The sequence below is a fragment of the Trachypithecus francoisi genome, unplaced genomic scaffold (genome assembly GCF_009764315.1).
Source record: "Trachypithecus francoisi isolate TF-2019V2 unplaced genomic scaffold, Tfra_2.0 Lachesis_group11, whole genome shotgun sequence".
In the NCBI taxonomy this organism is placed as follows: domain Eukaryota; kingdom Metazoa; phylum Chordata; class Mammalia; order Primates; family Cercopithecidae; genus Trachypithecus; species Trachypithecus francoisi.
In genome coordinates this window covers 89,782,280-89,798,122 of record NW_022681456.1, presented here as the reverse complement: position 1 = coordinate 89,798,122, position 15,843 = coordinate 89,782,280, and the positions used below count along the sequence as shown (strand labels likewise).

At 37.0% G+C, this 15,843-nt stretch overlaps 2 protein-coding genes and 1 long non-coding RNA gene across 5 annotated transcripts in view; 2 read left to right on the top strand and 1 right to left on the bottom strand.

Annotated features, from left to right (window-relative positions):
- The window catches only part of NELL2 (neural EGFL like 2), a 395,035-nt gene that overhangs the window by 369,358 nt on the left and 9,834 nt on the right, over nucleotides 1-15,843 (bottom strand). The window lies entirely within an intron of this gene.
- On the top strand, nucleotides 4,124-9,547 carry LOC117090250. Of its 2 annotated transcripts, none has more exons than XR_004439943.1 (2): nucleotides 4,124-4,134; nucleotides 9,283-9,547. It is a non-coding gene; the product is annotated as an uncharacterized LOC117090250 (long non-coding RNA). The 2 variants fall into 2 exon arrangements; XR_004439944.1 differs by having other exon boundaries at nucleotides 9,259-9,547.
- On the top strand, nucleotides 7,986-9,884 carry LOC117090249 (heterogeneous nuclear ribonucleoprotein A3-like). Its single transcript, XM_033222345.1, is given in 2 exon segments — nucleotides 7,986-8,601; nucleotides 8,603-9,884. Coding segments are annotated over 2 exon segments (1,143 nt in total). The 5' UTR covers nucleotides 7,986-8,019; the 3' UTR covers nucleotides 9,164-9,884.

The window sequence follows — 15,843 nt, the reverse complement described above, 5'->3', positions numbered from 1 at the left end:
CCGTATCTCAATTTAATTATCTGAAGAATGTATTTTTACAGATTCATATCTCAACATACACTGCTGGAAAAAAAGTTAACAAATTAGATTTTCCTTACTGACTTCTTCTATCAAGACAGTGTGGAAAAGAAAATTAATCCTTTCCTACAATATTTTCCAGTAGCACATATTTGTCATGTTGCTACATAACTTTAGAAAGTCTAAAATGAGGTAGTTCAGCATTTGCACCTCTATTCTGTGTTTTTCCCCTGAGAGAAAACCTTTGTTACACTCAAATGGGAACAGTTTAAACATTCCCTCTCCTTTCTTCATGAGGCAGCTAAGATAGTGTTCACTTAAAACCCATTTTTTGCTTGTCAGATGCCTGTATAATTAACATCAGTCCCAAAAAGTTTTAGAAATAAGCCTGCAAGTTTCCACAAGCTAACTGGCATTTTCCCAACTTCACCCTCTGACTTTACTAATTTGCTGACCAAAATAACAATAAGTAATCATCCATTAAATAGGTGGGTTCTCCCCACTCGACAGTTTCCTGCCTGGTCAATGATTCAGAGTGAATGCTCATTTTTTCCCATTAGTCTTTGAAACGCGTTCTAATTCGAAAGTATGTTATCAAAGAACAATTTAAATTGCACAATTTTCCTGGAAATGCAACCCAATTATTAAAAATTGAACCCAGAGCAGCAAAGGGATGAAAATGTACTATGAGATGCTTTGTTGTAGAGAGACACCTATGATAAGAATAATGAAATTTTTGTAGCAACTTTTAAAAAACTGACCTCTACATCAGAGGCTTAGTGTCTTCAAGGTGAGTGGCCATTAATATACTTTTAATCTGTGTTCTCTTCTTTCCCTTTAGAGGCCTCATTTCTTGTGAATTCCCATGCTCCAAATCAAGTTCTTATCCAATCAAGTTCTTATATCCACTGCATTTCAACTTCAAATATGTCTTCATTTCAACCCATAACATAATAGTCTTATAAAGATGTATAATTTAAAAGTGTCCTGTATCTTCAGGATTACTGTTTATCATAGAAATTAATAATAAACTTCAGAAAGATTTCAGTGAAGACAATCCAGATTTGAATTAGGAATTTTAAAAGTCCAATTTCTGACCTTTGGATTTTAAGTTTAAGGAAATTGGTAAAGTTGTTTCTATGCATTTTCCTTCAGAATAATAGTGAAACATTAGTGTATTAAGATCCCAGGCAAACCCAAGTCTGAATTCTTTAGACTCAAATTTGGACTGAAAATTCCTCCTTTGAGACATTTTAAACATTTCTCCCCTTTATTTGGGATACGATATTTCTTCTCCCAGAGTGAAAAATCTCTGTCTTCATTTAAAAGGCAAAAACATAAAGCCTAGAGTCACAGTGCTTCCCTGAGTTGGTTAAATTAAATGATCTATTAGGTATCCTACATAAAAATTCACTCTGAACATCAGGGAACAGAAAGTATTAACAAAAGCAATAACACTAATACTTACATTACAACAGAACTTTTGAAAATCAGTCTCAGAAGGAAGAACAAACATATGAATGACAGTGTCATAAAATAAGTTGCCTCTCTGGAGTACTCATATACTTTAAATAAATCTATATTTATAGTATAATTAGCAATCTGATGAAATGTGAGAAGAATACATCAGTGAAGGACACGTCCTCCTCCAAAGTCAACAGGCTCTCAGGAAACATCCAGGTTCAACATTCAGTTACTAGGAGCATTGCATCTCATTGGTAGCCTAAAGGAAACATTTTCGTATGCCTTTTTTAGCAATCCATCAGTCTCTAGGAAGAACTCTGCTCAGTTACAAGTATATGTCAACAAACACAATTCATAGTAAAGATATTCAGCTACCAATTACCACTGGAAATTTAAATAAATTCTAAAAATATAAGTTACATTCTGCTCTGAAATACTTAATCTGTTTGGCATTTTTTCTGGTCCATTTAATGGTCCATCAGTACCATGTGTTAGACTGTACAAACAGAATTAGACACAGTGCTTGCCTAGCGGATTCTCAATTTAAATAGACAAGCAAATAGATTAAACACTAAAACACCAGTGCATGGAAGAAATAAAGTGGATCACTACCATTAAGAATACATATTTATAAAACATGCACAATGTACAGCACAGTAGTAAAGGGCAGGATATCTCTCAGTAGCAAAGAAAGCATTAGAACAATCCAAGATGCTCTTTGGAAGGGAACTGTTTTGAAGATACTGTTAAAGATTGTCAGAGAGATGAAAAAGAGGATGTTATGGACATCAGAGGTTACAAGAAAAAGAAAAGTTAACTAAAAGGAAAGAGGAAATTTACTTCTGGCCAAATGCAAGTGACTTCAGAAATCATTTAATATAACTCGCATCTACACACCATTGAAACATTTTTGCTAAAATACAGTTATCTAATCTCTACTTAAGTATTATTAGAGACATGTTTATTGGATGGATGGATGGGTGGACGGATGACTGGATAGATGGACAGATAGAAGGAGAGCTATTCCAAAAAACAACAACAAAAAAAAGCTACTTAAATTTTGGAACTTTGTTGAAAGCACTTATCTTAAAATGACTCTTCCCAACTTTTTTTATAGACGTAGTTTTGCCCTCTACACCAGTGTTGTCCAATAGAAGTATAAGAGCCATAAAGATGAGTCACATAAGTAATTTTACATTTCTAGTAGCCACCTTAAAAAAGTAAAAAGAAACAAGTGATTTTAATTTGAATAATATATTTCTTTAACCCACTATCCAAAATATTATTCCAACATATAATCAACATAAAAATGAGATTTTATATTTTATACTAAGTCTTCAGAACCTAGTATGTATTTCTATACTTACATCACTCCTCAATTTGCATTAAGCATATTTCAACTATTCAATAGCAATCGGCGGTTAGTGGATACTGTATTGGAGAGCTCAGTTTGAGACAATGGTTCACAAACTTGGCTAAACATCAGAATCACAGGAAACTTCTTAAAAATGGAGATTCCTGGGATTCATCCCCAGAAATTTAGATTCAGTAAATTTAGGAGGGCCAGAGAATCTTTTTAACAAGGCATTCAATAAACTACTGATCATCAAGCTGACATTTGGGAATTACTGCTCTAGAACAACACAAAATCAATCTAAGTCCTTCTATACATGACTATCCTTCCAAAATCTTAGAGAAATTGTCACATTGGCACTGTATTTTATTCTACAGGCTAAAAATTCTAAGGTCTTTCAATCATTCCTCATCTGGCAAAGTTTCCAAACCTTTCAACTCCCTGGTTGCTGTACCCTGGATGCATTCCAGTTTGTGTGGCTTATTTGCAATAATGGAGAAGTACCATAGCATAAATAATCCAACTTAATCTTTATCTGCCTTGGAAATGTTTCTCAGGACTGTCATATGAATATGAGTATCTCTGCTAAATGTTGAATTTGCAATACTTCAAACTAAAAATTTAAACTCTCATCATCAAGAAGCATTCAGGATGTCCAGGTTCTTCAAAATGCTGTTATTTCCTCTGCGGCGCACTTCATCATAGGCTGGAGAAGGACCCTCTCAGGATAGTTTGGAGTTATTCAAAGTTAAACAGAACTACCATTTTTTCCATGCCTCTCCACCCTCTTACCTTTCCTTATGACTAGAGAAGAAAGCAGGTATTTTGATTTTTAGAAAGAGCTCTTCAGCTTTCATTAAAGTTACATAAATACAAAACATAAAGTCACCAAAATAATCATATTTGTCAAAAACAAATGGGCTCAATTCAGTGCCACAAGTATTCACTTAGCAAGGGTTTACTAAGCACATTATATGTGCAACCGTGGTAGGCCAGGAGGCTATAAGAAGAAACAATTCAGAGACTCAAGCCCCAAGGCATATTAATCTAACAAACATATAGAGATGCTCCCCAGCTTCTAAAACATTGGTAAAACAAGGCAGATTAAATTCCTTCCTCTCCTATGCTAGACATTTGGGATTCATATCAGTAAATTAAGCATTCAAAAAATCCCTGCCCTCATGCAGCTTACTTTTTAGCAGCAGAGACAAACAATAAACAATTCAAATGATAAGTAAATGAATTATACAGTATGGTAAATAATAAATGTTAGGGAAACTAACAGACCAGAGTAAGGGGTATCAAGAATATTTGGGAGGTAAAAGACAAGTTGAAATTTTACTCTATGATCATTAGAGGCCTCATTAAAAACTTATTATTTGAGAAAAACGTTTGAAGGAAGTAAGGCGGAAAACATGCAGCTGTCTGGGGGAAGAGCATTCCAGGGCACAGTGGACAGCCAGTGCAAAAACCCTGCAGCACGAGAGTACCTGCCTGGCCTGCTTGAGAAGCAAGGATGCTAGTGGAGTTAAAGCAAAATAAGCAAGAAAGAGAGAAGCGGATGAGGTCAGAAAAGTAATAGGGTGGGAGTGGGAGTGTGCATGTAAGACTTTATAGGGCATAATAAGAAATCTGTCTTTATTTTGAGTGAAATGAAGAACCCCTGAAGACTTGAAGCGAAGTAGTGACATGATATGTATTATATTTTAAAAGGATCACTCTGGCAACTATGTGAAGGACAGACTGCAGACAAGCAAGAGTGTAAGCAGGTAGACTACTTAGAAGGCTAGTGGAGTAATCCAAGTGAGAGAGGGTGGTAGCTTGGACCAAAGAGGTACAGGGAGGAAAGGAGAAGTAATCAGATTACTTCACACACAAAAAAATTATAATACAGTGTGGTGGGTATTGTGTCAGAGGATACTAAGAGAGCACAGAAAAAGTAACAAACAATAATTCCACCAAAGGAAGAATTTGTAGCCAAAGTGACAACTTACCTGAATGGTATGTAAGAGTTCATCAGGAAAAGGAACCAGGAATAACAGCAAAGAAGAAGGCCAGCACAGAGCTGCTGGTGACCAAGAGAAATAGAGGGAAATGACATTTTCCTTAGAGAACCTACATTCTCATTAAAAGATGTAATCATTTAAAGACTACAGTTACAGGTGCTACTGGAATCAAAATCAGCACGAGGACTTTGGATTGTAGAAATAAGTAGTAATGCAAGAATGATAATCAAAAAACAACACCAAAAAGTAACAGAAAATGCAGGGAAAAATAAACCCACTTCACAAAGGGCTCACAGGCAATCTGGGAACATTCCACTGGCCCCTGAAACACAACTCAAGGTTCCCTGAAATCTTATCCTCCACCACCAGCTCCCACCAACAGATCAAATCAATACCAAGGAACACCAAGGTTATCCAAACAGAGCCAGGTAAAACAATTGTGTCATTTGTTTTTCAGAACTTCTAAAACTTATCCCCACAATATAGAACTCAAAACCTATGCTTTAATTGTGCTTGAAAAGTAATTAGGTTGGGGTTGCTGTAGAGAGGATCTATGCCCTGAATCTTCCTTTACTGGTTTTCTCGATGCTCCCCAACTTCTAAAACATTGGTACAACAAGGCAGATTAAATTCCTTCCTCTCCTAATCTGCCATTTGTCCTCACCCACTTCTACCCAAATCTGTGTATCCTTTACTGCCCATTAAGAACTAAAAACAGCAAAGGTAGAACAGAATATGCTTTAGGGGCAGTTTCTCCCTCAGCCCAGATGACCTTCACCTGTCCTCCCTTTAGCACATGAAAGTCATATACTTTTGCTCCTACACAAAATCTAGCATTTCCACCTGAAAGCCTCTAAAAAGTCCAAGAGAGCATGATCTTCTGATAAGTTAATTTCCAAAATAAAAATAATAATTAACATTTAGTGAATGTTTAGTAAACGTCAGGCATAGTTTTGTTCCTATGATGCACACATCAACCCTAAGTAGTAGTACTATTATTATGCCAATTGAGGCAGAAATAATTAACAAGATCAAGTTCATACAACTAGTAAAGGAGCCAAGACTGGAGATGAAGATGTCTAGTTCCCAAGCCGTGCTCCTAAATGCTACTGCACATCAATATGAACTCAGAATTACCTCCATCATTCCTTCCCTTTGTCTGGAATACAGTGTGACCTTTCAGAGCAGTGATTTTCAGTCTTCTTTCCATATATTTCCTTTGTAGGGAGAGACACATGGTTGCCTGGGTTACTCACCCTTTCCCAAGAATGAAGACTATTTGCGGAGGCGTCATCAAAAACAGTTCAGGGAATATGTGCCCAAGTGCCCAGTTCCTGACAGCTGGCCACATGAGAGAAGGAGAAGCTATGCTGTACTTTTTTCTTCCCCAACAGCTCCTTCACTAATCCTTTTTAAGTACAAGGATGAATATCCAAGTCTCTACAAATATGAGTTTATATGGTGAAACAAAAGTCACCACAACAAAAGTATTCAGCAATAAGCTGTTTGCTTAGAAAATGTTTCCACCTAAGACTAATGTCTCTCCCAGCAATGTCAATTAGAAACTGAAATCTAGCAAAAGATGAGAAATTTCATGAAGTCAATAAAAGCAATGTAAGACAAATGCTCAAATGACACAAAAAGGCCATAAGTTATGATTATCTGATGCAGGTGGATAAATTTTTTAAATTAAAATTAAAATTTAACCAGAATAAGTACTTCAAAATAGAATGACTTCACATTCAAGGATTAAGAGAGAGTCCTCAGATATTTTTGCAAACACAAACAACAACAAAACACTCAATACTTGATTTTACTCTGTTTCTTCTTAGAATTATCTTGTGGTTAAATGATTACCTACAATTTGTCATATATAGACTAGGACACAATTTTCCTAGTTTTCTAATCATTCTTCAAGATAAAGTCCCAAATTTTCTTTTTCATGTTTCACAATAAAATTTTGGTTCCTATTTTACTGTAATAATTTATATAGACATTTTCCTTTCCCTGTTATACTGTGATCCCCATCCTTAAAATAGAAGCAGTGCAATAAATATTTGTTAAATTGAATTGAATTAAAATCAACAGGAAGGACGGGTGCAATGGTTCACGCCTATAATCCCAGCATTTCAAAAGGCCGAGGCAGGAGGATGACTTGAGGTCAGGAGCTCAAGACCAGCCTACCCAACATGGTGAAACCCCGTCTCCACAAAAATACAAAAATTAGCTGGGCATAATGGCAGGTGCCTCTAATCCCAGCTACTCGGAAGGCTGAGGCGGGAGAATCGCTTGAACACGGGAGGTGGAGGTTGCAGTGAGCTGAGATTGTACCATTGCACTCCAGCCTGGGTGACAGAGTAAGACTCCATCTCAAAAAAATAAAAATAAAAATAAACAGGAGACATATTACACCATAAAACCTTGTTGTCTAATGCCTCAGTTGTCAGTTAGTACCTTGGTAGGTATTGAATTATAGACAGATAATCTAGAATAAGAGAAAGAATAGATGCCTACAAGAATGGGATCTAGAACCAACATGAAAAGAATAAGCCAACAAGAGGTCGAATAAAGCCAAAGAAAGAAAGTCCTCACTTCAGCTGTTACCCAGGGTGAATTCAGCGATGACATTGAAAGCTGTTCACTTGCCAGAGCCTGTCAAGATTGCTCCAGCTCTTCCAAAATCAAGTCAGTGTTCCTCTGATATCCTTGGCACTTTTCAGAGGGGTCTTCTAGTTATGTTTGACCCTGTCAATAATTATAGCTACCACACTTGCTGGGTGCCAAATAGCATGCTAAGTGCTGTCCCTTCTATCCAAAATATTAATGTTTTCTGACTTTTCCCTTCCACATCCAGATTAACATTTTGAGGAGAAAGGGTGTATTTTTGAAAAAAGATTACAATAAAAAACTCAACACTTGATTTTACTCTATTTTTTCTCAGAATTAGTTCATAAATGTTGGGGAGAATCCCTTAAATACTCAGCATTTACCATAAAGACTGAATTGACATGTAAAAAAATCTATTGTACATCCCAAATGACTAATATGACATGGTAACTGTCAATACTTGCAAACCATCCCATAAACACATTCTGTTGCATAGTTAAATGAGAACTCAAAAGAAAGTTTAATTTGGGATATTGAACTCGAGTTGGAAGACGCGAGTCCGGTCTCAAAATGGAGGTAAAACCGCCACCCGGTCGCCCCCAGCCCGACTCCGGCTGTCACCGTCGCCGCCGCAGGGAGGAGGGCCATGATCCAAAGGAACCAAAGCAGTTGAGAAAACTGTTTATTGGTGGTCTGAGCTTTGAAACTACAGATGATAGTTTAAGAGAACATTTTGAGAAATGGGGCACACTCACAGACTGTGTGGTAATGAGAGACCCCCAAACAAAACGTTCCAGGGGCTTTGGTTTTGTGACTTATTCTTGTGTTGAAGAGGTGGATACAGCAATGTGTGCTCGACCACACAAGGTTGATGGGCATGTAGTGGAACCAAAGGGAGCTGTTTCTAGAGAGGCTGCTGTAAAGCCTGGTGCACATCTAACAGTGAAGAAAATTTTTGTTGGTGGTATTAAAGAAGATACAGAAGAATATAATTTGAGAGACTACTTTGAAAAGTATGGCAAGATTGAAACCACAGAAGTTACGGAAGACAGGCAGAGTGGGAAAAAGAGAGGATTTGCTTTTGTAACTTTTTGTGATCATGATACAGTTGATAAAATTGTTGTTCAGAAATACCACACTATTAATGGTATGGTATAATTGTGAAGTGAAAAAGGCCCTTTCTAAACAAGAGATGCAGTCTGCTGGATCACAGAGAGGTTGTGGAGGTGGATCTGGCAATTTTATGGGTCGCGGAGGAAACTTTGGAGGTGGTGGAGGTAATTTTGGCTGTGGTGGAAACTCTGGTGGAAGAGGAGGCTATGGTGGTGGAGGTGGTGGCAGCAGAGGTAGTTATGGACGAGGTGATGGTGGATATAATGGATTTGGAGGTGATGGTGGCAACTATGGCGGTGGCCCTGGTTATAGTAGTAGAGGGGGCTATGGTGGTGGTGGACCAGGAAATGGAAACCAAGGTGGTGGATATGGTGGCGGTGGTGGAGGATATGATGGTTACAATGAAGGAGGAAATTTTGGTGGTAGTAACTATGGTGGTGGTGGGAACTATAATGATTTTGGAAATTATAGTGGACAACAGCAATCGAATTATGGACCCATGAAAGGGGGCAGTTTTGGTGGAAGAAGCTCAGGCAGTCCCTATGGTGGTGGTTATGGATCTGGTGGTAGAAGTGGTGAATATGGTAGCAGAAGGTTCTAAAAACAGCAGAAAAGGGCTACAGTTCTTAGCAGGAGAGCAAGGAGTTGTCAGGAAAGCTGCAGGTTACTCTGAGACAGTCGTCCCAAATGCATCAGAGGAACTGTAAAAATCTGCCACAGAAGGAATGATGATCCATAGTCAGAAAAGTTACTGTAGCTTAAACAGATAACCCTTCTTGTTCAGGACTGTCATAGCCACAGTTTGCAAAAAGTGCAGCTATTGATTAATGCAATGTAGTGTCAATTAGATGTACATTCCTGAGGTCTTTTATCTGTTGTAGCTTTGTCTTTTACTTTTTCTTTTCATTACATCAGGTATATTGCCCTGTAAATTGTGGTAGTGGTACCAGGAATAAAAAATTAAGGAATTTTTAACTTTTCAATATTTGTGTAGTTCAGTTTTTCTACATTTTAGTACAGAAACTTTAACAAAATGCAGTTTTGAAGGTGTTTCCTTGTGAGTTAACAAGTAAGGAAGATCATTGTTAATTACTATTTTGTATGAATTTTGCTAAAGTTAACTGTAAAGAAACACCTGCTGACTTGCAGTTTAAGGCGAATCTAGTCTCCCCATTTCCAAACCATGATATGAATGGGTGCTGACATGTGGAGAGAATAGATAATTTGTGTGTTTGCAATGTGTGTTTTAGATAAGTAGGATTAGGTATTTAAATTACCATTTGTGAATTTAATAGCATTAAGATTACCTTCAAATGAAAAAAGTCTCAAAATTTCAAAAAAAAAGTTTAATTTGGTTATAAAATAAATGACTGCTAATGTTCAAGATATATATTTGTTTTCTATTTCTGCTTTAACAAATCACTACAAACTCAGTGGCTAAATTAACAAATTTATCCTGCAGTTCTAGAGATCAGAAGTTCAAAATGGGTCTCCCTAAGCAAACATCAAGGTGTCAGTAGGGCTATGTTCCTTCTGGAGGCTCTAAGAGAAAACTTGTTTTCTTGCATTTTACAGCTTCTAGAGAATGTCCACATTTCTTGACTCGTGGCTACCTTCCAACTTCAAAGCCAGAGATGACCAGTCAAGTCTCACATTGCTTCACACTGACAAATACTCAACTACCTCCCTCTCCCACAATTAAAAGGCCCCTTGTGATTACACTGGGCCCAGCTAGATAATCCACAATAATCTCCTTATTTTCAAGTCAGCCGATTAACAACCTTAATTTCTTTTGCAAATCTAATCTCCCTTTGCCATGTAACAACATATTCACTGGTTCTGGGGATTAGTTTATGGACAGCTGACTATCAATCAGCCTGCCACAGTCTTTCTCCTGACCCCCAAAGATTCACATCCATTGTACATGCAACAGTCCCCCAAATTTCCAGCCCACTGAAGTATCAACTCAAAGGTCCATCTAAATCTTAATCAGTTCAGAAGTCCCTAGAACCACACATTAGAACGATGGTGAAATAAGACTTTCCAGCCCTCAATCCCCTGATAGAAACACCAATTAGAACAACTATCAACACATAACAATACCATACAAAAGCTAAGAAAACCAAGTGAGAGATTGCAGCACCTGGGTGTGGCACAGAAATAAGAAAAGGCATATTGAAGAGAGCAGTAAGGACAATTTTACATTACCCATCTCACCTTTCCCCAGTGTCAGGCAGCATAGCATGGAAAGCAATAATCTTGGGGAAAGGAAATAAAAATGAGCACTTGACTTTGTTTCAGACTCCAAAAATAGGCCTGACTCAGTAAAATCCAACACTAGGCATGACTCCACAGCCACAGACTCTAGGCTGGAACCCACATATTGAGCCTCCAAACCCATTCGAGTGCCAAACCGGATCCCATAGCCTCAAGCTCCAGGCCGGCCAACCAGACTTGGTCTTTGGGCTGCCCCACTGTCAGCCCATCCCCAGTAGCCTCAGGCTCTGAAACAAGCTCAACATTAGATTGGGCCCCACAGATCCAGGCTCCAGACCCATTCCAGAAACAAGCACTTGCAGCAGCCACGGGCTCTGGACCACCCCCAGAGCTGAGCTGGGCTTCACTTTCCTAGGCTTCAGACCTAACCTAGCACCAGGCTGGCAGCCTCTATCCATAGGGGCCAGGCTAAAGCTGGGTCTAAGGATGCCCATTCCATCAGCAGGGCAGTGACCATGGACTATGGCTACAGGCTAGCTCCACAGACCCAATCAGTGAGTCCAGGCAACAGGCCCGCCAAACTGCTAACCCAGACACCAGGACAGCCTGTCTGAGAACTCCAGCAATAAGTCTTCCCACCGACCATGCCAGACAACCTTCCTAGAATCTATGAACTGGCTGACTGGTGAAGAGCTTTCCCAGACAAAGCCAGTCTGCAAAGACTAGCATAAGTCCCTACTTCTTCAAATGCACTGATTTTAACAGAAGCAACAAGAAACATAAAAAGCCAGGGAGATATAACACCACCAAAAGTGCACAATAATCTCCCAATAGCTGACCCCAAAGAAATGAAAACATATAAACTTCATGACAAAGCATCCAAAACAATTGTTTTAATGAAGCTCAGAAAACCTTAAGGAAGTACACATAAATAATTCAAAAAAAATCAGGAAAACAGTAAGAGATCAAAATTAGAAGTTTAACTCTTTTCTCATTTGCCCCATGAATACTCACCAGCAGCGCTCGCAGCTGTAGTGTTTACTCTGGGTTAACTTTGCCATGAAATATCTTGCTTTTATTATTATTTTTACATTGTTCCAGTATATAGGCTTTAGAAACAAAAGACATCATTCTATTTATAGCATTCTGTTTTTAATAGTGGTATTTCCATTTAAAAATATAGTAATTCTCAATTGCTAAAATTTCAAATCCTAGAAAATGTAGCATTCCTATGCAGATGTTAACATTGTTTTCGAACAGTTGTTGGCCAAAGACTAATCTGATGAATCTGATTTTTCCAAAATTGATTATTCTGGTGATTCAAATAATTCTGATGTTAGTTCTGTTTAGAAATAACTCCAAAAACAGTTTTTATATTTTATTTTCACATTGCAAATCAGTCAAATTTCCTTCAGCCTCAAAAAGCATGTTTATGTAAAATTAAATGAGTGCTGGAAGTGAGCTGCACTTTTTTTCTAAACAGAAAAGGGATTAATGGAAAGTTTAAAATTATATTTAGAAAAACACAAATTCTTCAGTTAAAAAACACAGTGCACAAAATAAGTGCAGTGGACAGTAATACCAACAGAATGATCAATTGGAAGAAAGGATCTGTGAACTCAAAGATAGATTATTTGAAAATATATAGTCAGAAAAGAAAAAAGAAGGAAATGGAAAGAAGAAAGCTTACAGGATTTATGGGATGGCATCAGGAGTTTAAGAAGGAGGAAGAAAGAGACAAGTAAAAAAGCATACACACACACACACACACACACACACTTTAAGTTCTCGGATCCATGTGCAGAATGTGCAGGTTTGTTACACAGGTATACACGTGCCATGTGGCTTGCTGCACCCATCAACCTGTCATCTACATTAGGTATTTATCCTAATGCTATCCCTCCCCTAGCCCTCCACCCCCCAACAGGCCCCAGTGTGTGATGTTCCCCTCCCCGTGTCCATGTGTTCTCATTGTTCAACTCCCACTTATGAGTGAGAACATGTGGTGTTTGGTTTTCTGTTCCTGTGTTAGTTTGCTGAGAAAGATGGTTTCCAGCTTTGTTAAAGAAATAGTAGCAGAAAACATTTCAAATCTGGAGAAAGATATTCGGATACAGAAAGGTCAACGGTCTTCAACCAGATTCAATCCAAATAAGACTATATCATGACATATTATAATCAAACTGTCAAAAATCAAAGACAAAAAAAATCCTAAAACTAGTAAAAGAGCCAAATCACATATAAAGGAGTTCCAATAAAGCTAACAGAAGTTTTCTCAACAGTAGTCTTACAGACCAGGAGAAAGTTAGTTGGGTGATATCAAAAGTATAGAAGTAATTAAAAAAAAAAAAAAAACTGCCAACAAAGAATATTGAACCCTGCAAACATTCCCTTCAAAAATGAAGGAGAGATAAAGACTTTACCAAACAAACAAAAGCTAAGGGAGTTCATCATCACCAGACCTGTCTTACAAGAAATGCTAAAGGGAGTTCTTCAAGCTGAAAGAATAGGATGCTAATTAGTAACATGAAAACATCTGAAATATAAAACTCATGGGTAAAATGAAGTACAAAGTCAAATTTAGAATACTCTAATACTATAATGTAAGTGTGTAAATCACTTATATCTTTAGTATGAAGGTTAAAAGTCAAAACTATTTAAAAATAATAAAAGCTACAATAACTTGTGAAGGAATACACGATATAAAAAGATGCAAATTGTGCCTTAAAAAATAAAATAAAATGTAGGCAGGGAGTTGCAGTAAATGTATAGTTTTTCTTATGAGATCAAAGCTAAGTTGTTATTAGCTTAATATAGTCTATTATAACTACAAAATGTTTTATGTAAGCCTTGTGGTAACTACAAAGAAAAAATCTACCATCCTGGCTAACACGGTGAAAACCTGTCTCTACTAAAAATAAAAATAAAAAAAAAAAAACTAGCCGGGCGAGGTGGCGGGCGCCTGTAGTCCCAGCTACTCCGGAGGCTGAGGCAGGAGAATGGCGTAAAAACCCGGGAGGCGGAGCTTGCAGTGAGCTGAGATCCGGCCACCGCACTCCAGCCCCGGCGACAGAGCAAGACTCTGTCTCAAAAAAAAAAAAAAAAAATCTATAATAGATACATAAAAGATGAAAGGAAAGGAATCCAAGCATACCAGCAGAGGAAATCACCTAAGCACAAAGGAAGACAACAAGAGAGGAGGAAAGGAATAAATGATGTCCAAAACTACCATAAAACAATTAACATAACGCCTGTAGTAAGTTCTTACCTATCAATAATTACCTTGAAAGCAAATGGATTAAATCCTGCTATCAAAAGACATAAAGTGGCTGAATGTATTTAAAAAATAAAAAGCAAGACCCAGATACATGCTGCCTATAAGAGACTCACTTCACTTTTAACAACACATGAAAACGGAAAGTGAAGGGATAAAAAATAAATTCCATGAAAATGGAAAACAAAATAGAACAGGATAGCTACGCTTACATCAAATAAAATAGACTTTAAGACAAAAACTGTAAAATGAGACAAAGTACATTATACAATGATAGCGATAAACTTATCAAGATGATATATAACAATTGTAAATATAAATGCACTTTACATCAGTGCACCTAAATATATAAAGCAAATATTAACATATCTAAAAGAAGAGATAGACTGCAATACAATACAATAGCAATAGGGAACTTTAATACTCTACTTTCAGCAATGAACAGATCATCCAGACAGAAAATCAATAAGGAAACATTTAATTTAAACTACACTTTAGATCAAATGGATCTAACAGACATATAAAGAACATTTCATCCAACAGCAGCAGCATACTCATTCTTTCTCAAGCGCACATGGAACACACTCGAGGATACATCATATGTTAGACCATTAAAGAAGTTTTAACAAATTTAAAAATAATGAAACCATATCATGTACCTTTTCGAACCACAATGGTATTGCCATGGTTTAAGTGTATATGTCCTTCCGAGATTCAAATGTTGGAACCTAATACATAATGTGATATTATTAAGAGATGGGGCCTTTTGGAAAGTCATGAGTGATCTACTTCCATGAATGAGATTAATGCTCTCATGAAAGAGATTGAAGGAAGCACCCTAGAGTCTCTTGCCCTTCTGCCATGTGAGGATACAGCATTCATCCCTCCCTCCCACCATGTGAAGACACAAAGAAGGTGCAATCTATGAGGAATGGCCCTCACCAGACACCGAATCTAGCACCTTGATCTTGGACTTCTTAGCCTCCAGAATTGTGAGAAATAAAAAAATTACCCAATCTAAGATACTTCGTTGTAGTAGCCAGAAGAGATTAACATAGATATGAAACTAGAAATCAGTAACAGAAGAATTCTACAAAATTTGCTAATACATAAAAGTTAACATGCTCATGAACAACCAATTGGTCAAAAAAGAAATTAAAAGGGAAATTATAAGGGAAGGGGAAATTAGAAGACATCTTGAAACAAATGAGAATTGACACAACATACCAAAACTTAAAGGATGCAGCAAAACAGTTATCAAAGGTAAGTTTATAGCAACAAATGCCTACACTTAAAAAAAGAGAAAATCTCAAACAAATAACCTAAAGTTACAACTAAATGAACTATAAAAAGAAAAAGAAAGTAAGACCACAGTTAGTAGAGGGAATGAAATAATAAAGATCAGAGCAGAAATAAATTAAAGAGACTAAAACTAATAGAAAAAATAAATGAAACAGTTGTTTTCTAACGAAGATAAAATTGACATGCCTTTAGCTAAGAAATCTAAGAAAAAAGAGAGAAGACTCAAAAAAAAAAATCAGAAATGAAAGAGGAGATATTATAACTGATACCACAGAAATATGAAACATCATAAAACTACTATGAACAATTATATGCCAATTAGATAAACTTAGAAGTTTAAGTGTATATGTCTAGGAATAAATACATTCCTAGACACACACAACCTACCAAGACTAAATCATGAAAAAAATGAAAAATCTGAACAGACAAATAACTTGTAAGGAAATTGAATCAATAATAAAAAGTCCTTTATCAAAGAAAAGTCCAAG